This window comes from Sparus aurata, chromosome 23 (genome assembly GCF_900880675.1).
Source record: "Sparus aurata chromosome 23, fSpaAur1.1, whole genome shotgun sequence".
Taxonomy (NCBI): domain Eukaryota; kingdom Metazoa; phylum Chordata; class Actinopteri; order Spariformes; family Sparidae; genus Sparus; species Sparus aurata.
This window is the reverse complement of record NC_044209.1, coordinates 8,881,930-8,904,979: the sequence shown is the minus strand read 5'-3', so window position 1 is coordinate 8,904,979 and position 23,050 is coordinate 8,881,930. Positions and strand designations below refer to the sequence as shown.

At 41.0% G+C, this 23,050-nt stretch overlaps 2 protein-coding genes across 3 annotated transcripts; one reads left to right on the top strand and one right to left on the bottom strand.

The window, feature by feature from the left end:
* Positions 1-1,738: 1,738 nt before the first annotated feature.
* On the bottom strand, positions 1,739-14,273 carry xpnpep3 (X-prolyl aminopeptidase 3, mitochondrial). The gene is made up of 13 exons (XM_030407232.1): positions 14,078-14,273; positions 12,827-13,028; positions 12,617-12,733; positions 10,939-11,061; positions 10,372-10,559; positions 9,928-10,147; positions 8,285-8,469; positions 8,019-8,081; positions 5,809-5,922; positions 5,551-5,636; positions 5,152-5,335; positions 3,505-3,625; positions 1,739-3,384 (listed from the first exon to the last, which is right to left on the bottom strand). Exons 2-13 carry the CDS (start codon positions 12,915-12,917, stop codon positions 3,218-3,220), a joined length of 1,659 nt encoding a protein of 552 aa, XP_030263092.1. The 5' UTR covers positions 12,918-13,028; positions 14,078-14,273; the 3' UTR covers positions 1,739-3,217.
* A 57-nt stretch (positions 14,274-14,330) lies between these two features.
* On the top strand, positions 14,331-22,141 carry st13 (ST13 Hsp70 interacting protein). Of its 2 annotated transcripts, none has more exons than XM_030407233.1 (13): positions 14,331-14,485; positions 14,890-15,029; positions 15,619-15,667; positions 15,885-15,981; positions 16,533-16,606; positions 16,757-16,823; positions 16,941-17,025; positions 17,167-17,277; positions 17,966-18,068; positions 18,316-18,432; positions 18,951-19,014; positions 19,123-19,211; positions 21,481-22,141. In XM_030407233.1, the coding sequence occupies exons 2-13, from the start codon at positions 14,920-14,922 to the stop codon at positions 21,613-21,615; spliced, it is 1,101 nt and encodes a 366-aa protein (XP_030263093.1). In that variant the 5' UTR covers positions 14,331-14,485; positions 14,890-14,919; the 3' UTR covers positions 21,616-22,141. The 2 variants fall into 2 exon arrangements, with proteins under 2 accessions (XP_030263093.1, XP_030263094.1); XM_030407234.1 differs by lacking the exon at positions 14,331-14,485 and adding an exon at positions 14,604-14,744.
* The last annotated feature ends 909 nt before the right edge of the window (positions 22,142-23,050 follow it).

Sequence of the window (23,050 nt, the reverse complement as noted above, 5' to 3'; positions counted from 1 at the left end):
CTGGGTCGCTGAGAAATTATGGCTATTTCGGAAGCGGAAAGCTTCAGATCGGCACACTAATGTTGACACCCCCCCTAAAATATTTTGGGCTGACAAAATCCTCTCATTGACTCTTTGTGATGGAGAATGCCCCCCTTCGTGTTGATCCTGGCAATTTTCCCCTTCTCTTTAAACCCGTCTTTCTTTCCACCTCTCCCTTCTGCCCGGCAGCAATTTATTTATATAATTGTCTATGCGGACTCTTTCCTTCCTCCGCGACGGACACATACTGATTTTTCATGTTGATGTTTTCCCCCTTTTTTTCGCAGGTTTTTCCTCGTTATGATAATATATTGCCCTCTTCCGCCTCTCCTCTCTGTCTCCGCTCCGCAAAACACCCCCTTCCTTGGATTTTTTCGGAGTATTTCCTTCTCATGCACACATATATCGCCGCCTCGGTTTTCCCTCCACTGACGTCTTATCTTTTTTTGGTGATGCTTTCTCTCTCCTGATAACACGGACAGGATCTCGCCACTCTCTCCTCCCGCGGCGGTTCCCGGAGCGGCTGCAGTCGGTTGCCGGAGTCGCTCCTTCTCTCGGTTATCTCCTCCTGTTTCTGACGGTCTGTCCGCACAAACAAAATGGCGGCTTGTTGTTTCTACTCCTCTGATACGGGGGGAGGGTTGGAGGTACAGCAACATTAGGCGTGAAGGGGAGGAGGGAGGGAGGGAGGAAGGGAAGAAGAGGGGAGGTTGTCTTCGTAGGTGTTCGGGATTGTCCGGAAACCGGTTCCGTGCTCTTCAGGCAGTCGCAGACGTCAATCTGTAGGGGACAGTGGCGCTCCACTTTTCTCTCCCGCGGTGATGAGCCGTAACTCATTACATTTACTCATATACTGCGCACAACTGCAACTTACAGGCACTTCTGCTTTAGTCAAGTATTCACCATTCACGCTACTTTACACTTGCTCCACTGCATTTGTTGTAAAAAGAGTCATCATTGAGTAAAAGATGAGTTACTGATGTTAACTGTACTGAAGTGTATTCTCTTTGTTTTTTATCCGATTGCTGATCAAATAAATTAATTTAAAAATACATTAACTTTGGCTGTGATGCAGTGTGTAACCCACAGAGTAACTTGAAACCAAATACACGTAGTAGAGTAGTGTAGTGGAGTAGAAATATAAAGCAGCAAAAAACGGGAATACTCAAGTAAAGTACAGGAGCCATAAAACTGTGCTGAAACACAGGAGTGAATATTCTGAGTTACATTTTCACAATGCAATGCACAGACAGGATGAAGGACATCAGTGTAATATGTTTTTGGTCACCCAAAGCAAAAAACAATGCTTCGCTGAGTCAATTGAAGATTAAACATTTAAATTCTATGTGAAAGCAACAAGAAATATATAGCGTTATGGAAAAATTAGCTGTACTTATGAGAATTTCATACAATATTCCAAAATGTATTTTTGAAAGGGTTGTGCCAAAGCAATTGAGAATAACTGCCATCACTGTTGTCTTATAACAACCTGCATCTACAGTATGACACATTCATCTTGTGGTGTCCAGCTGAATGAATTTTATGGACACCTGACAGCAAATCAAAATTAAGTCTTGCATGTTTGTGGTTATAACATGTTAATCCGTAGACTTGTTTTGAACAGTTAATTCCCTCTGTGTTGAGTAAGCCTAAGACTAACCTTCGTTCTCAATGAAGAAAGACTGTGATGACGATGACAATTAAATCTGACTCAAACTACTGGCAAACTGGCTTTAATGTGATTCAATTCCTTCGTTTTGTCAACAAAAAGGAAATTAAACACATTTATTAGCATTCCAAAGCATGCCAGGAAGAGCAAATAAAGTAAAGAAGACCTTAAGACAAATCAATAACATATTGCTTCTCTGCACCTCTGACCTGAAAGGAAAAACAGTCAGACAAGATCCATGGCAGTGCCTGTAGTAGTAAGTCGTCCACTGCATGTGGATCACAAGTTTTTAACCTTTGAGGTGTGACAGTTGTGACCAAAGCCAGTCATAAAATGTGAAATCTGAAATAATGCGGACAACTGACACCTTTCCTTCTAACTGAGTGGATGTTCGTGCCCTGTCAACACCCAAATCTACACCTATCTGTCCATCTAACATTGACGTTAAGCGTTTATTCCTTCTGGTGTTTGTCAGTGATTTGCAGCCATTATTATTTTAATCATCATTACATTTACATACATTTTTCACATCAGGTCGTACGTCATGAGTAACCTGAGCCAATCCAACACAATTTATGTTAAGAAAGAAGGAATACTGAGATCTTTTTAATACATACAAATCACATTTTTCTCTTTTAAAGACATTCCCACACATATACACAACTACACATGAATGCTCCTCAGTGTACACTTTTTAAGCTATTTCAGTGCATTGTTGTAATCAATATCATCAATCCTGCCTTTGCCTTTGTTTCCAGGAGCAGCTGTTAAAGATTCATCACGTGTGCATTAAATGGTAGTGTGTTGATTTGACATAATATCTTCCGTTCTGACGATCACAGAGTACAGTGAGTGCAGGTCCAACATTCAGTGTTTTGATGTTTTGCACTGTAGCTGATGTGCCCTGTTCAGGAAAACCCTAAAAAAAAAAAACCTGATGTGGAGAAAATACTGTAGGTTTAAGGAATGAAAATATTTACCGGTTGTTGGATCCATCCATTGGGTTATCAGCTGAATACATACTTGATACAAGTGGTTATCTGTTGTCCCTAGGGTTGCGTCTACAGTCCTGGTTGGATTTCACCCAGTGACAGCACATCACAACCCAAGATGGGTTTAATGTACGTGATCAGGATGGGTCGCCACATGGTATGGCTGTAGCCCTGATGTATAGTTACATTTTTGAGGAGTATTACATCAGCTACAGCGCATGTGTGCGTAGGCTCCAAAGCTACACACTAACCCCCTAACACACAACTAAATCACATTTATCAACTGGTTTCTTTTAATATTTAGGCAGACAACAAAAGCACCCACAAAATCTATGATCTTTAACACCAGGCTTCTATATTTCTGAGGCCTTGCCAAGTCAAAAACCAGACTCTTGCACTGTGCTCCCACCTTTCGTGTACCTGGGCCCCGAGTCTGATGATGTCATCACCATGGAGACAGTTGAAAAGCACAGCACACGGCCTGCCATCCCTGCCGTGGCTCACTTGGTCACTTGTCTGTCTGTCTCTCTCTGTCCTATCTCTGGGCACAGGCCTGCTCTACATCAGCGATGGTCTTTGGTGCTTCACGGGACAGAATCAGAGGGCCTCCCTTGTCTTGGATCACCACGTCATCCTCAATCCTGACGCCCAGGCCGCGGAAACGCTTTGGCACCTGGTCATTTTCCTCGCAGATATATAACCCTGTAACAACAGAGGGGAAAAGGAGGAAACATTATGAAAGCAGAAAAGCGTGAAACATAAACTAGAATGAATGTGGCAGTGTAAGAGAGGGCTGTAACTGGTAGGGCTGAGGGTATTAACCTGGTTCTATAGTGATGGCCATTCCTGGCTGCAGAGGCTGTGAGCGGGACAGCTCAGGAGTGTCATGGACGTCCATGCCCAGGTAATGGCCGACATGGTGGGGGCAGTACCGCCGTGCAGCCTGGGTTGAGCATAAATGAAACTAAAGTTTTAATCATAGAAGATTGATAACTAATAATCAAAATAATTTGATGCAAGAATTTCAGAATAAAACAATTTTGAATCCCAAATGTAATGATGAAATCATAGCTTGCCACTGTTTTTGTATGACTTGGCTGTTGTTTCAGTCAAAAACAGCAGGAAGTAAGATTTCCCTTTAACCTGAAAACCTTTATAAGGAAGAAGGTCAACTAGCATTGCTCATGATGCTGTTGAATTCAGAGACACTTGCCAGTTTCATTTGTCAACTATTATTCCTGAAAAGTTGCATTTCAATGACTTGACTTCACCACATCCACCTCTCTCTTAACATCTGTTATGAGAGATAAGGTTAAGTGGAACAAGTAAGTGGTTCAACAACCATAAGCAGTCTGGACATATCGCTTAACACCACAAACATGAAACTGATGGTGGTGCTTGAAGAAAAAAATCTGGCAGAATTTGGTGCCAATCTAGTAGATGTTAAGACAATGAAAACTTTGATTTTACCTCTGCTGCCACTGGCTGGTTAAAGGGTCACCAAATTCAGTATGATTCATCCTCCGGGACCATGAATATCCACACAACCCCGGAAAAACACAAAAGTGGTAGAGCAACTACCAGAGGGCTGACAACTATGAGTAAAGCTAATATAAAAGATCTCTCATTGGGGAAACCCTTCATCAAGTCAGTCAGCCAATCCAAAAATGTGCAATGTTTATGATTCTTGTCCTGATGATGAATTATTATCTTAGTCTGCTAAACTAACAAATCCTTGGCTGCCAAAAAAAGTATTTTATTGCTCCACTGTACCCTTTTTTTTTAAGAGAGTGACCAGTTGAATACATCTACATTCAGCTTTGGCTCAGCTTGCTCTTTTTATTTCTCTGAAAAAAACTACTGCAGGAAACGAATGTCTCCATTATTCAGAGTTATACAAGCATATTGTGTTTCATGGAGGGCTGTAATTAGGTCATTTCATTATTTACATTGGCTGAAGGAGCTTATGGCTATTTCCTGACCACAAACCACTGAATTTAACTCTACCAAGTGTTTAAATTCAGTGCCCAGCTTACATGGTTACAGTGATGATCTGATCATGTCTCTCTCTGGTGTGGGTGATTGATATTCAGCGGCAGAGCAAGACTTTAAATTACATTAGCAACATTAAATGTGTGTTTGCATATGTCTGTACACAGGATGGCACAACTTCTTTGCTCTAAGTCATTAGCAGAGTGAAATATGATCTTGGGCTTGTTTATTTTTCAGAGATCATTTATTCATCAGACCTCTGACCCTTAAAGAGCAGCTGAACATTTGGATGTGGGAAAAATAGCCTTCTTGTCCAGCAAATCACTTGCAACTCATCTTGAGAAATCCGGTTACTTGCAGCGCAACAAAAAAACAGTTTTCCAAAAGCCAAGAGCTGCTTATTAGTATTTGCAAAACTGATGACAGGCATGATCTACCAGTTGACATCCACCTCACTTCGATTCCTCTGATTATTACCTTCAGTAGATCAGCATCACTGGTACTGGCCTTGACAATACCTAGCTGCCGGAGCTGTCGTCCCAACAGAGCCAGCATGGTATTGTAGATGTGATCCAGGCTGACGCCCGGGGAACACAGAGACAAACAGGAGCGCTGGACCTCAAGGACGGCCTCGTACAGCTCAGCCTGGGCAGGGGTGAATCTGACAGCAAGGAGGTGAGGACAGCAGAGATTTAAGATGTGTTTTACTTTAGGTAGTGTAGTGTTGTGTCAAGTAATGTTTTGCATCTGCATAGTAAGGACACTGTGACTTCTGTGACCTGTGAGGGTATATGTAATCACACAGATATTCTTTATCAACATTATTTTTCTTTGAGCAGTTCACCTTACTGCTTAAGAATATTTGGTCAAACTTACTTTCCATTCACTGGCCATGTTCGAGTGATATCACTGACATAACCGAAGTATTCACAGCCCCCATCAAGCAGCACCATTTCACCATCCTGATGGAGGAAAGATGGTGGGAACATTTTTAGATACAAGTAAATCAAGCTACTAAGTAGTTACTTTAAATATGTTACCACTTACATCATTTACAGACTGGTTAATGTAGATGTTTATTGCACCATTTAAGACAGGACAGATCCTTTAGCACATTCAACAGCCTTTCTTTACCTTGATGATCTGGTTGTTGTTGATGTAGTGCAGAGTGTTGGCTCGATTCCCTCCAGCAACGACAGGGGGATAGGCCAGGAAGTTGGCGCCATGTATCCGATTCTCAAAATCAAACTGCGAAAAAGAATTATGTTTTGTTTTTTTCTCTCTTAAAAATAGTACTGTGAGCTTCACGTTTGCGGTCATATATACTGACCTACAACAGCAAAACGTAGTACTTATATATTTGGTTGGCAAGTTTTTAAATTTCTGTGAAATGTATTTTTCTAAATTTGCAGTAACTACAAAAATTTAGCTAAAAAACTGCACTCTGTTGTTAATCTCTGAGCTCTAGACACTGCATAATCTACCATGGAGAAAAACCGAATAGACTACTAAAACAACAGAGCTATATCAAGCTAAAGCTAGCTGGTGAGATAAGTGTTAAGTTAGCCCTCTAAGACTAAAATGATGTTTTTAATTTTTCCTAATTTATCTGTAAATAAAAAAAAAACATAATTTTGATGAAGAGACGTCTTGGGAATGTAGATAATTATTTCACAAAAGCAGCAGCTACAATAAATCTCAACAAGGTGCAGAAAAATCACCCTGGTTAAACTCACTACAAAAGCTAATTAACTTGGCTGAACTGTGGAATTGCCTGTTCATCTTACGACTATAGTTTAAATACTATACTAAGCAACCTTATAATCACATATTTGACTGACACATTTTAATTCATGATTAAATTTGAATAGACCACAGAAACAGAGAAACATTTTAATTCCTAAAAGCTTTGGACCCAAGGAGTTTAGAAATAATGTAGATTTTTTTGGGACTCATTAGCTTGAAAGGGCAGAAAAAAACTTCCAATCTGTTACACATTTTGCCAGCCAGCCTGAAAACTAAACCCCTTTTTAAAAATTAACTTCAGGGTTTCTGTCGGTACTGCTCTGTATTTTCTACAAGTAGTACTGTCTAACTGCACATGTCTATGAAAAAGCTTCAGTGGCAACAGCTTCTAACGTTCTTTCTAATACATTTAAGAGGGTTTGTTTTCCCTCAGCTACACTCATTGAGTGCTGGACCGAAATCCAGTGGTATGAATCAGTTTCAACAGGACAGAATGGCAAGGCAAACACTAGGCCTTTTTACACAGCGAAGCCGCATTATCTCCGCAGCGTCGGTTCGCTAATTCTCCGCCGTCGTTAGTTCACACAGAGCAAAGCATCTTCGCCTTAAAGATGAACCGCTGTGTTATTCACACAGAAAGCCAGCGCTGCATCTATTAAAGTGGCGTGGCAGTACACGTCATGATGATGATGTTGGTGTGTTTTCAAGGTGTTTCCCCAGTGTCCCCCCTGTCAATCTAAACCTGCGGACAGTATATAATCATATGGTTGTTTTTTCAATGTGTAGTGACTGAGATCCTGACCCACCAAACATCCTGGAAAGTGACGAAGTTATGTTTTTTAAACTGGAAGCTGTCTGACTCTCTCACTCGCCGGGATGGAGGCTGTTTTCCAGGGGAAAGTTCACTGAAATCTCGGTCTGGAGGGCTTGTGGTGATTTATTTTCATCACAAACACTCACAAACAGTGAGTTAAAGTTTTTTGCCGCTGACAAACGCTGTTTTTCGGGCAGAAATGTGATGAAGAGCTGGTTGGACAGGCCAACTCTTGTGTATTTCCTACACAGAATACAAACTTTAAAGACTAGAGAATAAGCTATCAAGTCTTGCATAAAAAAGAAAGAAGTGGTTATCAGGCTGCTACTTATTAATCCTCTGAATACATTAGATAAAAGCTAGTCTTTTGCTGTCCCACAAGGTACCATGAATGTTAACATCATCAGTAACAGTCCATGACACTGCTGGCCTGTTTTCTCACTGACCTAGTTTCTCGGGTGCATGTAAACATACTGCTTGAGAACCAAAGACGAATGGTTCTCTCTGTGATCCTCAATGGATCCTTCTTTATAGCAGCTGTCAATACTTTATGTAATGTGTTGTTTCTGTTGAAAATATTAATACAATAATTTCAATCCATTATTTCATGCCATGTCCAGTTCGCTAACTTCTTAATTTACTGAATAAATTAATACTAATTGAGGTAGCTGTTATTACATTAAAAAGCTGCATCAATTAAAGGCGTGAGGGCTATAGAAGTCCACACATGACAGCATGACTGAGAGGCAATGTAGAGTCACACAGACATCATTAAACATTTTACCTTCGCAAAGAGCACAGCTTCATCCACTTCTCCTCGAGACAGAGCCATCGTCCTCCTAAAAGCCTGAAAGACAAGGATTCAAGTTGGGCCAAGTATGCTGTAAATCTGTTTTAACAATAATCCAAAGAAGTGTTGGAAGAAGTGTTGAAGAGACAGTGTGGGACAGACATACAAAGTCATGAAAATGCTGCTCTTTTGCAAGCATTTTTTGGGAATATGATATAAACTATAAGGACACTGGCACTGTAAGCAATGTAAACACCAACCTGTGCACTGATGTGACCTGACTCTTGCATGAGCGCCACCTCGGCTGAGCTCTTGATGGCCCTGAGAGAGTGTATGAGGGGCCTGAGAGACTGTGGCATCGACCCCGTCTCCAGCACAGGAGCCACGTGACTCTGGTGGAGGCGAGGGTGGGTGGGTTGAGAACTATCGTACCACAGCGTAGTGCCTGAAAGAGGATCAGAGTAGAGAGAAAATGGGAACAGTGAAGTTAAGGTCCTCATTAGATCGTTGTCAAATGTCAGCTGCTGAAACTGCAACTAGACTCAGCAGGCCTGCCAAGTTGTTGATTTCTCCACATGTTGGTGTAGTAAGAACAATAAACACCATTTAAGGAGTTTGGTTGGTTATTGTTTTATAAACTTTTTAAAAACCTTTTAAAGCTTGTCTGGAAGTTTAATTTTGTTATTCATCCTTCAATCATTTTGTCTTTTAAAAGTGATACCGTGAGAAAATACTAAGAATAATCTAAAAATCTGACCTATTTGTTTCTTGTTCAAGTATGTTTTACTATAGTAAGACTTAAATCCTTCCAGCTGTTATGTCTGAGCAAATAACATTTGCAGACTTTGTTAAAGAGCATCTGCTGCCTCTGGGGATACAAATGGTTTATCTAAAAGGGCTTACACACCACCCCGGCCTAAAACCAACGGCCAATTGCCTTTATCCGACCACTCCATTGCCTCTCTTCTGACTCACTAAAGTTGCACTAAAATATACCGCCACACAGTAGTGTACCTTCTGCGCTTGTGCAAGATGCAATAAGTCTCCTTATCATCGGGTGGTGCTAGTCTAGTGCCAGTATTCCAAAACATGAAAACAGGAAATGACGGAACGGAGTGCAGATCGTGGATTATCAGATTAGAAAAACAAAGCGCACACAGTATTGGCTCAGTATTCATTTGACCTGAGAAGAAGTTTGAGGAATACAATACTTGGCATTACTTGAAAGATCATTATAACAGTGTAGTTTGTAACTCTGCGCCATCTCTGTTTAAGTGATTTGTTTACCATCGTCACTTCCGCCCCTCCCACACAGATTCGCTCGCACACCGCCAATCAGAATGGTCATTTAACAGCTAGCACACAACCAATCAGAGTACCAAATGGCGCCCAGTTCCCAGACCGCTAACACTCCCAGACTTTGTAGGTTCAATCTGACCAGACACCGTCTGTGCAGTTCCAAAAGCTTCCAACACAGCTGAGCACACAGAACAGTTTTGTTCCTGAACTTGTCCGAGTCTCCCCAAAAGTGTTCCTGCCTTAAAGCGACAAAAAAACAATAATTTTTGGTTTCAAATGATTATATGCTAATGAAAAGATAAATTATGTGTTGTATTCCACTTCTGCTTCACCTTAAATCCTTCACACTGGAACTAAAAGACAATTTGGCGTGGTTCTCATTTTAAGGCAAAAAGATAAGAAACATTTAAAAATCAGCTGGAGATGGAAACTTTTAGCATATCCATTAGCTTACTCTAGCTAGCTACAGTTGATCAAATCTGCTTGTGTCAGTCTTCATTATAGCTGTCAAATGTGGCTGTTAACATAAAAAAAAACAAACAACGATTGTAGTTCTGTGAGGGGATATTCCCAGTGATGTGTCATAAAACTCCCATCCACCCACCTTTAAGGCTCTTTAGCACGACACCCAGTTCTTCGGTGCTATGAACTCTCTCGATGCCGGTCAAAGCTGCCGCCCCATCCTTCCCTGACCGGGGCCCATCCCACAGCTCTCTCCCTGGGTCTCTACGGGGGACAAACAAGATGGCCTGGTCTGGTCGCCCTTTCCCATAAAGGACCAAGGCACTGTCAGGCTCTAGGATGCCACTGAGGTAGAGGAAATCCTGAGGAACATTAGGCTCCAGGTTAATCAATGAAGCCTCAATAAAAACACCATCCATTAAGACAATAAACTACAATAAGAGCAGAGTCACACGTAAAAGTGTTCACCGTTGTGACTGAAGTGTGCTTATCTTAAATTGTTACTATTCATCAGCATGTTGTTGCACAGCAGGGCACAACATGATTTTACGAAGACTGAAGAAGAGCAACTTGAGACCAAACGCACCTGGTTCTGGTGGAAAGGATAGGGGATGTCATTGGTCATATAGCGGGTCGGATGAGACAAAACAATGACCACATGGGTGCTGGAGGAGACAGAAGGTCCCAGCCTGTCTGCCTGGGCCTCTATAAGCGAAGCAAGCCTATGTCTGCGGAGCTCGTATTCTGTCTGGCTCAAGCCTGGGGTCACCTCACCTGAGGAGAAGGGATCACATACATGGTGTTTAACAGTAATTCATCACCAACCTTTACACTGTGCACTGTCATTTGTCTCCCTGTGGTGTAAAACATGGTGTAAAAGCACGCTATCAATAAAATGTACGATGAGCATTATCATTCATTATCATTACTTTACATGGCATGATGATGTGAAATAAGTGACAGCAAAAGCCTTGAGTTGTCTGTGATCTACAATAGCTTCTTCTTGTATTGCTTTGTGCATTCTGTGCCTGACCAGTTCCAGGAGCATGAATCCTAAGTCCAAAATAAATAATAACATTTTGCTGTTTGACTGTACCATATACATTGCAGTTTTCCCTAAAAAGTGTAGATGTGCTAGACAGTAAACACTCACCATGTTTGATGAGGTGTGGATGGGTGAATGGGCTGGGCTGGCCCAGGTACCGAGTTGGCACTGTCCTTGGTTTCAAACTTCCTGGTTTTACAGAAATGTTTCTGCACGGGCAACGCACACATCCTACAGACAGCAACACAACACAGAGGTTAAAGACTACTGCACTGAGCACCTATGATGCTCCATGCAGCTGTTTTAAACATTAATTCTGTTTCAGTCAAAGGATGGTTTACAGAGTGGAGCTTCACAGATGGATGTTTTTATTTATCACAGATATATCAATATGGCTGCACTTTATATGTCAGCCAATAACAGACAAGACACTGCAGTACAGAAATGTCAATGATGACGTGCCTTGCATCTTTTTAAATATTTTTTAGACTGCATTATTCAAAGTGTTCTCATAAGTCTGTGAAAAATGGACACAGGCTCTTTTATGACAATATCTGGTCTCCCTTCAACACCTTAGAGTAGTCCTCGTATCAGTCAAGTGCAAAAGCACTTGCTTAATTTATCATAATCCTCCCTCTTTCATACAATGTATCTGAAGGGTCATCATGTTATTTCAAATTCACAGAAGTGAGGTTTCTCTATAAAAAATATCTATTATTTACTTTTTGGGGTGGGAATTCTTTTCTGAGTGTTTCTGTATGTCTTTGTTCTGTTGTGAAAAAAGCTCAATAAACAAAGTTTAAAAAAATAACATAAAGATTATCTTTTACTGCGTCAAACACCAGCAATCAAATTCAAAAAGGTACCTAGAACATGAGCATCATAAACTAGGCTAAATATTTCAAAAGCATCCAAGTATTTTATTAGATTGTTTGATGAATCGGTCAGTAGCACTTTATAGTTGTAGCTGGTCAGTGTACATTAATGTAGATACGTCCAGTGGTTCCAAAACAAGGAGTCAGGTAGGTCCACCCCAGAGGATGATGATATAAATCTGACAGGTCATGAGATCATTACCGCAAGAGGAAACGTTTTGCTATTGGACTACAGATTTAAAGTACCTATAATCAGTTAGTGACATTAGGATATTTTACTTTTTCATTTAATAGTTTATTCTGTGACAAATCTGAATTTTTATTTTGTGTTTAGTGAATAGTTTTGGTCCCCAAAAATAATGAACATTTAATTTGTATTTCATTGCATATCCATGCACATATACCAATATCCCTAACTAATTCTGAGTTGTGTCTATTCAAACTTTGAACTTTTGTCTAATCCTAACTTTTTGATTTGAGATTAAAAATAAGAGAACATCTGATTCATAGAGAGGATATCAATCTTTGGTGAAACCCAACTCATTGGCAACTGAAAGCTAAAAGGGTCCCAAACCAGACACTGTTTTATGGCAAAGGGCCACAAGCTAAAAGGGGTATCAACTCCTGATTTACACTGTAAATTTAAAAGTTTCTCATGTGCTTTTTTTTTTATATATATAAACTTAATATGAAGACCATCTAGTAAGTGTCAAATAAATGTAGTGGAGTAACGCTTAGTATTAATGACGATATGGCTTAGTCAGAGTTTCCCCCTGAAAAGTAGCTGCTTTGGGAGTAGTATGCAGCAGCCTTGCATAAAATGGAAGCACTCAAGTAGCTAAAGAACAAGTAGCTGTACACTCACGTACAGTGCTAAGACACAAAACTTAACAACATTTAAGTAGGCTCACCTCGACTCCAGTTGCTCCGGGGCAGCAGTCTGACAGCAGACCGGACCCAGGTGCTGGTTGAGGGCAACATATTTGCTGGTCGTGGAGGACACCGACCTCTTACAGCATGTCGTCCTACTGTACACATGAAACACAGTAAGGGAAGTACAGAGTTATCTACTTACAATAGATATTTACGGAGACACATAGCAGTATGTTGTTGACACTTACCAGAGTTAAAATCTTCACAGACAACTGTTATATTTCTCTTTAATAGACAGTCAGCCGAGCTAGCTTGCTGCCCCCAGTTTGCTAGCAGCATTCATTCATGGTCCACGGGAGTTTGCTGCCCTGAGTAGTGCTTCCCAGGCAGAGATTCTTAATCCCGCCTCCTCCGCATCGATTGGCAGACGCACATCTTCTTCTGTATGGTCTTAAAGAGCAACATTTGATTGAGAAAAAAACATTATGTTCGTATTTCAGTTTCTGGGGTGTATTTGTTGAACTGTGTAGAATGAAGAACTCAAGAGAAGCAAAGATAGATCAGTTCAAAGAGATGTACAAAAATGTGTTTTTAAGAGGTAGAGGGAAAACATGCAGGGACAAAACATGTGACGATCTTATAAAATATAACGCACTGTTGCATGTGGATTAAACTATTTAATAACATATAAACATTTGCTTTATATCCTCAGTGGGGCTCCCAAGGGGACCTAACCCTTTTTGTGTCCACCCTGAATGTTTCTGTCGCACCTTCTACAAAACATTTCTGTTGCGTCCCTGCACTTACGTAACAAAAACAAGCTCATTAAACATTATCATTCAATCAGTTAGCAGGGCATTTGTTGGGGGGCCGCTGCAGGCATGGTGCTTTAGCAGGACAGTGTATGTATTTAGGATTATTTGATCTTAAAAAAACTACAGGAAGCAGGCTTTTTGTAATAAAGGAACATGTCACCCATTGCAACAGTGTGGCTCATTGATTTGTTTTTAATAGTATTTGAAAAACACTGAAGCTCTGTGATAAAGAGGAATAAGATATGTCTTTAGATACCACCAAATAAAATCTATATTTATCGTTGGTTTTCCTATTTTTAAAGAGATATCTATAATAACAAAAATATAGTGTAGGATACACCACCAGATCTTTCCTTTTTGACCAAGAGCTACAAGCCCTTGAGTAAATGTAGCCTGACTTGGTCCAGTGGCAGCTCATGATTGGCAAAGCTGTCTGGTGAGTAACTGCATGAGGGGCTGCCTGAAAGCCCTCACTCAGGGAAAATAAATGCTAGCACGACGGAGAGCGACATTTCGATTTGTGTTCCATGAATTTGGGCTCGCAGGCAGCTATGCATTCACACGTAACAGCCCAACCAATGACATGCTTATGTGAGGCCACAGGTCATGCAAGCGCAAGCATTTTAAAGGGTTAATTCTATGTTTCATGCCACATACACTTACTACAAATCACAATGTGCTTACTTGAAATTGTATGAAAAGTGGTGTCATACAGTGATGTAACCGTCATTCTATGTGAAATTACTGACGTTTCAAGATAGAAAAAGGTTTTCAAAATTGCACTTGTTATAAAGAGACGATTTGACACTATACAATGTTCGCCACTTAATCGTTTGAAATCAGCCACTACAATAAGTTAACGGCATAACCCAGCTTTTATAAGGGCTGAGTTTCAGCCTGACAGGCCAAACCCAGGGCATCAAATCCTCCCCAAAGCCCTGTCGGTCTGTCCGGCACCTCGCCTGAATGAAAACACAGGAGCGTCGCCACTACTGGAGTAGCTGTGTTGAGGTGATTTAAAAAAAAAAGACTGCTGCAACCTCACTCTGCAGTTGTTCTACTTGGCTGTCAACGGTGTGCGTCTTCGATCAGGTGCGTTTCCACTCGCGTTGTAAAATGCACTGGCTGTAGAAACGAAGTGTTCATGTTGAAGTTAAACACGGCCCGTGTTGCAGCTAGCTAACGACGTTATCATGCGTCAAACGGTTACCGCGTCACGGAGGATTGTCATTTCTAGAAACTTCTGGTTTGCGACCATCATATGAATAGTGATTAATGCTAGCTGTGGACGGCTGCTTCCCTGCTAGTTTGTTAATTGCAAATATTGCTGAATTTACGTGGTGTGAACAAAGTGAGGCTCTAACATTAGCGCACGCTCATTCAATACCTGCATGTTAGCTTACATAGCCTACTCTGTCATTAGCAGCTGAGCATGTAAACAGCGGTCTTGGCTAATAAGTTTGTGTTTTCTCCTCGCTGGTTTTCCCCACATGCAGCGCGCTGAGTGCTGGGCGTGACAGAGCAGTATGGACCCTCGAAAGGTTACAGAGTTGAAGGCCTTCGTGCAGATGTGCGAGTCCAATCCACAGATCCTGCACCTGCCAGAGATGAGCTTCTTCCGGACCTGGCTGCATGGGTCAGTACGCCTCGGAGCATAGCCTCAGTGAAGCCTGACCTGTGATTGGACTGCACAAGTATCTTGATTACAATTGTGTATTTATTCTTTAATTATGTCACAACAGTACTTGGATAAACTCTCAAACACACTGCAGGCTTACCACGTGCCTACTCCCGTTAGTCCTGCCCACTTTCGAGTTAAAACAATGGAACCCACGTTCTGTGTGTGTGTGTGTGTGTGTGTGTGTGTGTGTGTGAAAATATGTATCACAAAATTCATCAAACAATTAATTTTCAACTAGGTTGAGTTTTAATTAAAAAGTCAATCAGAGTATTCTATGCTGTTTGACAACGTGATTTGAGAAATCACCTTGCTCTCTGGGCCTCATTTGTTGGAATTATACACCCAACGATTAATCGAGTAATAACCATGACCCCGTATCTTAACATTGTAATAAATACTGATGTCAATAATGTGTGATTTAAAAAGTACATTTTCTGGGAAATAAATTGAGAAAAAGATGTTTGATAGAATAAAACACATTTGATATGTGTTTTGGCCCTCCTTGTATTCTCACTGATTTGATCTCCATCGTTTTTTATTTCAGCATGGGCGCAACAATCCCTGCTCCATCCAGCACAAAGGGTTCATGCCAGGTAACGCATCAAAATTGTTATGTTTACATTTGATTTTTTGATATTCATTTTGTCTGTATTTCATTTCATAATTAGGCCTTGTGTCACATTCTGATAATTGTTCATAAGAGGAAAATATAAGAAAATATTTGGAGATGAATTGTGTTTGTAGCTGAGAAGTTACCTGTAAGTCTTCACACATGTCACATGATGTAACAGAGTGATCTTTCACTTGTAGGGTGGCTGTCCTTGTGGCCCTTCACCTACATCTACATCAGCTCCACCTCCTGATCCTGAGGCTCCTCTGCTGTCTGAGAGTGAGGAGAGTGAAATAGGTACTGTGCGCCCATCTCAGCCTATAACATTGTGTTTCTCTGATCACAGCTAAAGATGTGATTCCTGTTGAGAGACTAGATCTACCATTACCAGTTGAACCATGTTTTTCTGCAGCTTGTGGTTCGCATGCACATATGGGGCCAGTTTAATAAACTCATGTAAACATTTAACATAAAATGTGTGCACAAGTGTAGAATAGCCAATTTGAAGTACCTTCGCTGCAACATACTGGTTGAATTAAAACATAGTTCAGAGTTTTGTGATAAGAATGAAATGAGAAGCTTGACATCACTCTGGAGCCAGCAGCTTGTTAGCCTAGCTTATCTTAGCATAAAGACTGGCCTTCGGTCTTTTATATATTCGGTAAATGCATGTGTCTAACCCTACCCCTAGCATAGCTTGCAACTGTGTCCCCACTAATACATATGCTGCGTTGAAAGTCTAGTATCTGTTTTATTTGATGGCATTTTCAAATATAAGAAAAATGGTCTACCTATATTGCTTGAAGAGTAATGGATATGGTTTGTGTGTCATCTGTTTGCCTTTTCAGAAATTGACAACGATGGAGTGATCGAGCCAGACACTGATGAACCACAGGAGATGGGAGATTTTGAAAATATTGAGGTAAAATTTATATTATCTATGAATAATGCACACATATACCTCTTCAAACATTTTTTTTCTAAAGGAAATTCCATACCTGGAATAACGAGCTAAGCTGTTGCCACTTCAGACAGAATTTGTTTGAACATCAGTGTCCTTATTTTTCCTCAGATCACAGAGGAGATGATGGATCAGGCCAATGAGAAGAAGATGGATGCCATCAATGCTCTAGGGGAAGGTCGGTTGATATTCTGTTCACAAACTGAAAAGTGCATGCAGACACAGTTTGTATATTAATTGGGTAATTAGGAAGATACTCAAAATGACTGTTTTCACGCTTTATTTTCTGGTACAGGCGACCTGCAGAAAGCTCTGGATCTTTTTACTGAAGCCATTAAGCTGAACCCTTGCCTCGCCATCCTATACGCCAAGAGGGCAAGGTGAGAAACCTCAGTGCTGTTCATTCAGTTACTCATGAAAACGCATTACAGTGTTACCTTAAAGTTACATGGAGGGGCTTTTGGTGTCTCTTTGCTTTTATAATGATGACTGAGTGTAATCACTTGTGCTTTTCATGTTAGTGTTTTCATCCAGATGCAGAAACCCAACGCAGCCATCAGAGACTGCGACAGAGCCATCAGCATCAACCCAGACTCTGCACAGCCGTACAAGTGGAGGGGAAAAGCTCACAAGTACATATCTGTTTAAGAGATCTTCCACAGGGCACATGGTTTCTAATGTGTTAAGTGAACAAACTCCTGACTTGGAGCTGCACCTTTTACCCATGCGTGACATAACCAAACCCTCAGTGTAAACACTTCACAAGTATAACACACCTCATTTTGTTTGGCAACTGGCATTTTCATATTTCATCAGCTGACTGCCTGAAATGTAGAGTGTCAGAACTGTAGGACCAGATTCTCACAATGCGATTGCTGCCAAAACCCACCTCTACCATGCAGCCGATCTAAGTACAGTGTGAAACTACGCAGAAATCACATTGTAAACACTGACAAATGTTGGCTGAAGCTTGTATTTCTTTCACTGCCATCGTAAAACATTGGAGCGGCACAGATGGATGACATGTCTGTGCTTTTATTTTGTTATTTCTGTTTATTTTGCACACACATGCCTTTTTAAAAGTGAAATCACAATTTTAGTAAATTCATCTTACAATATAATGTTGCGATGCGGTTAAAGGGTGCAACGAAAAATATGTTTGAAGATGGCTGACTTGAACTAATGGAGCCAAGATTGTCAGTGAATTGATTCAGGTCTTTCTCTGTGCCATCATGCTGTTAATGCCATCTGGTTAGTACTCTGATGATACTTTATTTTGTGTGTTTGTGTGTGTGTGTGTGTGTGCGCGTGCTGCTGCAGGCTGCTGGGCCACTGGGAGGAGGCAGCCAAGGACTTGGCCACAGCCTGTAAACTGGACTATGACGAGGCTGCCAGCGAGATGCTGAAAGAGGTCCAGCCTAAGGTATGATACCAGATAGGGAATGAAGAACCCTTTTTAAATGTGTTTGTAGTAACTGTAATACAGATGTTATTTTGATGTATTTCAAGCACAGAATAGAGGAGTTGTTATTTGTGATTTCTTTTGGTGTTAACACAATCCCGACACACAAACTGTTTGTTTGATGGGGAGGTGCTGACGGATGAAGCTCCCAGCTCTGAGTTTGTGATATTTGTGGTCATTCATGGCATGGTTCCCTTCTTCTTATCAGGCTAAGAAAATCATGGAGCACAGACGCAAATACGAGCGCAAAAGAGAGGAGAAGGAGATCAAGGAGAGACAAGAGCGGATAAAGAAAGCCAGAGAGGAGCACGCGCGGGCTCAGAGGGTGAGTTGCTGACGGAGTTTCCTATTTCAGGCAGAAAAATACAATAATTGGCCCTTGAATTTGGACCATTATAAAGTATTATGAACTTACAAAATAATGTAGCGTGGAATTCTCCTTGGATTTATAGTAACGCTCGATTACCAGTGTACGTAGTAAGATAGTTAGCCAGAAATGCTAACATTTGCAGCATGTAATAGCAGAAAAAACACGCTGTTTAATCAATTTATTACACATTTGCTTGTATGTTTTTGGTTGTCTAAAAACGCATAAAAAAAAAAAAAGAAAAAGACACCCAACCCTCAGACTTGCCGTGTATAGTTACGGTTGCTAAGCTAGGATTGGACTTAGTGAATGATCAGTTGCTTTCTAATTTCCCACCTTGGACTATGAACAAATCCAGCAGCAGGCCATGTCTCTCTGCATCATCGAGTTTCCAAAACAGCAGTAGAAACCCGCCATAACTCCTGAATGCGTCAAACTTTTGTAGACCTCTAAGCCATTCTTCTGTTTGTCAACAGGAGGAGGAAGCACGACAGTCTGGAGGAGGAGGAGGAGGAGGAGGAGGAGGAGGATTCTTCCCAGGTAAGAGCGTGGAAACAAGCCAAATCTTTGCATGATGAGATGAGACCAACCCACCAGATGTTATTATGAGAGAGACTACAGTTAATTAGCCTCACTGTTGTTCTGCAGGTGCTGCTGGGTTCCCAGGTGGAGCCCCCGGCGGCATGCCTGGTCTGGGAGATTTCCTGAAGGATCCTGAGCTGCTCAACGCCATGAAGGTGATTTCACTGCTCACCATTATTCCTCTGCATCCCATCACTTCTACAGCTATGTCCCATGACTTGGATCATACAGATCTTTAAATCACTTTCTTGCTGAGGGTAAAGATGATGCTACAGCCAGCTGATGGTTAAATCAACTTGGTCTCATTTAGCATAAAGCCTGGAAAGGAGGGTAGCATGGCTGCGTTTAAAGGTAACTAAATCCATGCACCAGCACCTCTAAAGCTCGCTAACACAAAACTGAAGTCAAATATGCTTTAAACACTATGAAGGCCCTGTGACGAGTCAGTTTATTCAGACATACAGAATTTCACATGTAACAGGTTGTCTGTGTTTTTGAGAGTTCAGGACAACAAATCCCAAATCATCCCCCATCCCCACTTACTCAGGGGGAAGAGGATGATGAGGGGACAGTCATGTTTTAATTCCACACACCAGAGAGTGAGTTTGAGCCTTTGGCAGTGGCACATTGAGATGGACTTAGATGCATTATCCTGTTGTTTGCTCAAAGAGATTAAAAACCGAGAGAGGGGAAGGTCGTTTCTACACAGAGCAGCCAGGGTACTCTCACAGCCAGCGTTCTGAGAGGCAAGCTCGGTAAGCTCCAGCTGTTTTCTACCCAGAGGACAACAGAGTTTTACTGGGTAGAAACCTGTGTATCACTGCCACTCAACCTGACTGACTGGGATGTCGCTCATGTTCATTTCATCAGTGTTATTACTGTCAGTGCCGGCTGGTTTTAAGACAAATGTAGACCTCTAGGGTTTTAAAGTCGGGAGGAGGAGGATGGACTGCCCGACAATCTGTGATCACATTTTATCCAAATTTTGCATGCACCCCTGACAGAGAAATGAGTCATCAAAATTTACATTTGAAACAGACGGAAGGGGTGAGTGGGTTATGTAAAAATAGAAAATGCATTTTCCTGATGTACTAATAGATGGTAGAATGATACAATAACATGTTCATGGGACCTTGAACACTGCTGTGTTATAGGTATAGCCAGGTTTTGACAAAGACTAACAAAAGATGCCGTCTTCATGTTGTCGCTCAGCTGTGGGTCAGTTTGAAGTTCTTGAAGTTCGTTTTTTCTTTTTTTTTTGCTTGGTAGATCACTTCTATTCAATGATAAAAAAAGAAATAATAAATAATAAACAAACAAAGAAAAAAAGAGCCTGGGCCGGCCCAATAAAATGTATACAACCAAAAGAGCACTCATAAGTCAGAGTTTGAACATGTCCGGCTGACTAAATGAAGGAAGAATAGAAATAAACCTCAATCTGAGCTGCTCTACTCTTGCCTGTCTAAAACCAGAAATGTCTTTGTTGCATTTCAGTGGGTATGACAGAATAACTAAGGCTTTCCCTCTCCTCAATGCAATGTTTCTACTTTAATGGGAAGGAAATCAAAATCACAAATGAAAAGAAAGTCAAATGCCACCAACAAGTTCAAAATATACTTGAGAAAAAGTAAACCATGAAGATTGTTCACTTTTTGTAGACGCCTTCAAACGTTTTTATTTAATAGATCCATCCATGGCCTTAAAACCAGTAACATTTATGCTATTAACTGGTTAAACCAGATCTCTTTTACCAATCCAAGTTCCGAGCCCTACAGTGTTTCAAGGAGGCATCATGCTTATTTTCAGGTTCATTATTTTACTGTGGGTGACTACTAGAATAGATTTACATGCTTTAAATGCTCAAAAAATGCATCAGTGTATTCCCCCTCTGAGACTCTGTTTTAGTCTGTCTCCTTAAGACCCCCTCCCAAATACCCAGTCTGCTCTGATTGGTCAGCTCACACACACCTGAGCCAGCAAAGCTCAGCATGTCTCCGGTTGATTCTGTCGTGTTTTCAGCTTCCAGTTAGTTTCACTTCTATTATGATTATAAGCATAGTTTATGTAAATGTTGACACAGTGACTAAGTCACGGAATTAAAGGGGACTGCTGACGAGACGTTTGTGACACCTCAGGAGCAGTGTTTCTGTAGGAGAATTTTTTTGAACGGGAATAACGCTTTTTAAAGTAGACTTCCTTACTTGTACTTTAGCTGGCAAAAGCTGCCAAAAAGCTTGGAGACCGGACTGGACAAGGAGCAAATTAAAAAAGGGATGGGCCAGTTGGATCACCTAAATGTGAAAGTGACTGTAAAAAAAACGGTTAACCTTCGCCCACGCATCCGGGGAGCAGAACAAAAAAAAAATTCCATATCGCTGTCTTCATGAATAAAGGTTGACCATATTCATCTGTATCTAACTCCAGGACCCCGAGGTGATGGCTGCCTTCCAAGATGTGGCTCAGAATCCAGCCAACATCGCCAAGTATCAGAACAACCCCAAAATCATGGCCCTCGTCACCAAGCTGAGTGCCAAATTTGGAGCACCACCACAGCCGTAGACAGAAAAAAAGGACCAAAGCCGAGAGGGGAGTGGATACGTGGTGGAGAGCCACAAGGCAGATCAAACAGGGGGAGCGGGTGACGGGTTAATTGGTGTGATGTAGAGAAAGCGTGGCGAGTTCTTTTTTTAAATGTTCTAAATCAGCCTGTTAGCACTGTTAGCAATGTCTCAACAAACCAACCCAATGGTTAGGGGTCAGGTGTGACAGCCACTCCTGACCGGTCTCAGCTGGGACTTCACTTAACTACAGGTTGACGTTTGTTAACCTGCATCTGGAAACGCTAAACTGGGAGCTCATGCATTAAGACACTAGCTCAGAAACGTTTCTACAGCCATTTAATACATGGTAATGTTTTAGCTACCGGTCTTTTCTTTCTCAGAGCAGAGCCGATCTCTCACACACAACTTTCAGTACCTTTTTGTTAACAGATCTATTATTAAAGATGCAAAAAAGTTACTGATCTTGATGTCTATGTTGGTAAAAAAAAATGATCCACAATAATAAAACCTCTGTTGCTGCAAAACAGGTCTGACAGGAGGTTTTTGTTTGTTTTGCATCGCATCTTGGACAGCTAGAGGGTTTTACAGAACGACAACATGCACAAACACTGTTTGAATTTCGCGGTCTCAATTGAAGACCTTCTTGTACTCACTAAACCGGTTCATCTACATCGGTTGATGTGTGAATTTACACAAACACCAACTCAGGTCCTGGATAGATATGGTGCCTACCCTAAAAGTTAAGGAGGCTGTTTAGACCATTTTCATTCATAATTATATACTAGTTCCAGATTCTTCATCAACGTTTAAAGTAACTGTAGGCATGTCAGCATTTTCTGATGTTAAAGGGGCTCTATGTAATTTGGCTTTTTTTATTGCCAATATATGACCAGATTCTAATGTGAAAAATGATACCTTGCCCTTTCAGTCGGGTATACAAGCCAGTGGACAATTTAAGGTTTTTAATGCTGCTGGTCTGAGTTCCTCTGTGAAGGATGGGTCAGATTTTCTGTGAGCGCCTCCTCTGTGTCTCTCCCTGCTCGCTAACAGAGCAACAGTAGTGAACATTAGTTCCAAATGGAGTCAGCTAACAAACTAATGCAGTTCCAGAGACCCTTTTAAAAAATAGCACATATTTGATAGATTAATCCATTATAAAGCTGCAACTAACAATTATTTTCATTACTCCCCCCTCCATCATTTTCTCAATTAAATCAAAACAGTTAAAAATGTGCATCATAATTACATAAAGCCTGAGGTTTGTCATCAAATTACTTTTTGTTTGAGCACTTTGAATATGTCTAGGTTTTGACGTGTTCAGTCAACCAGCACAGAAACGAACAAAGGAAGCAAATATTCAGAATTTAGAAGGTGGATTAAGGAAATTATTCAAATACTTTAGTTAAGAAATGACCTTAATCCATTATCAAACT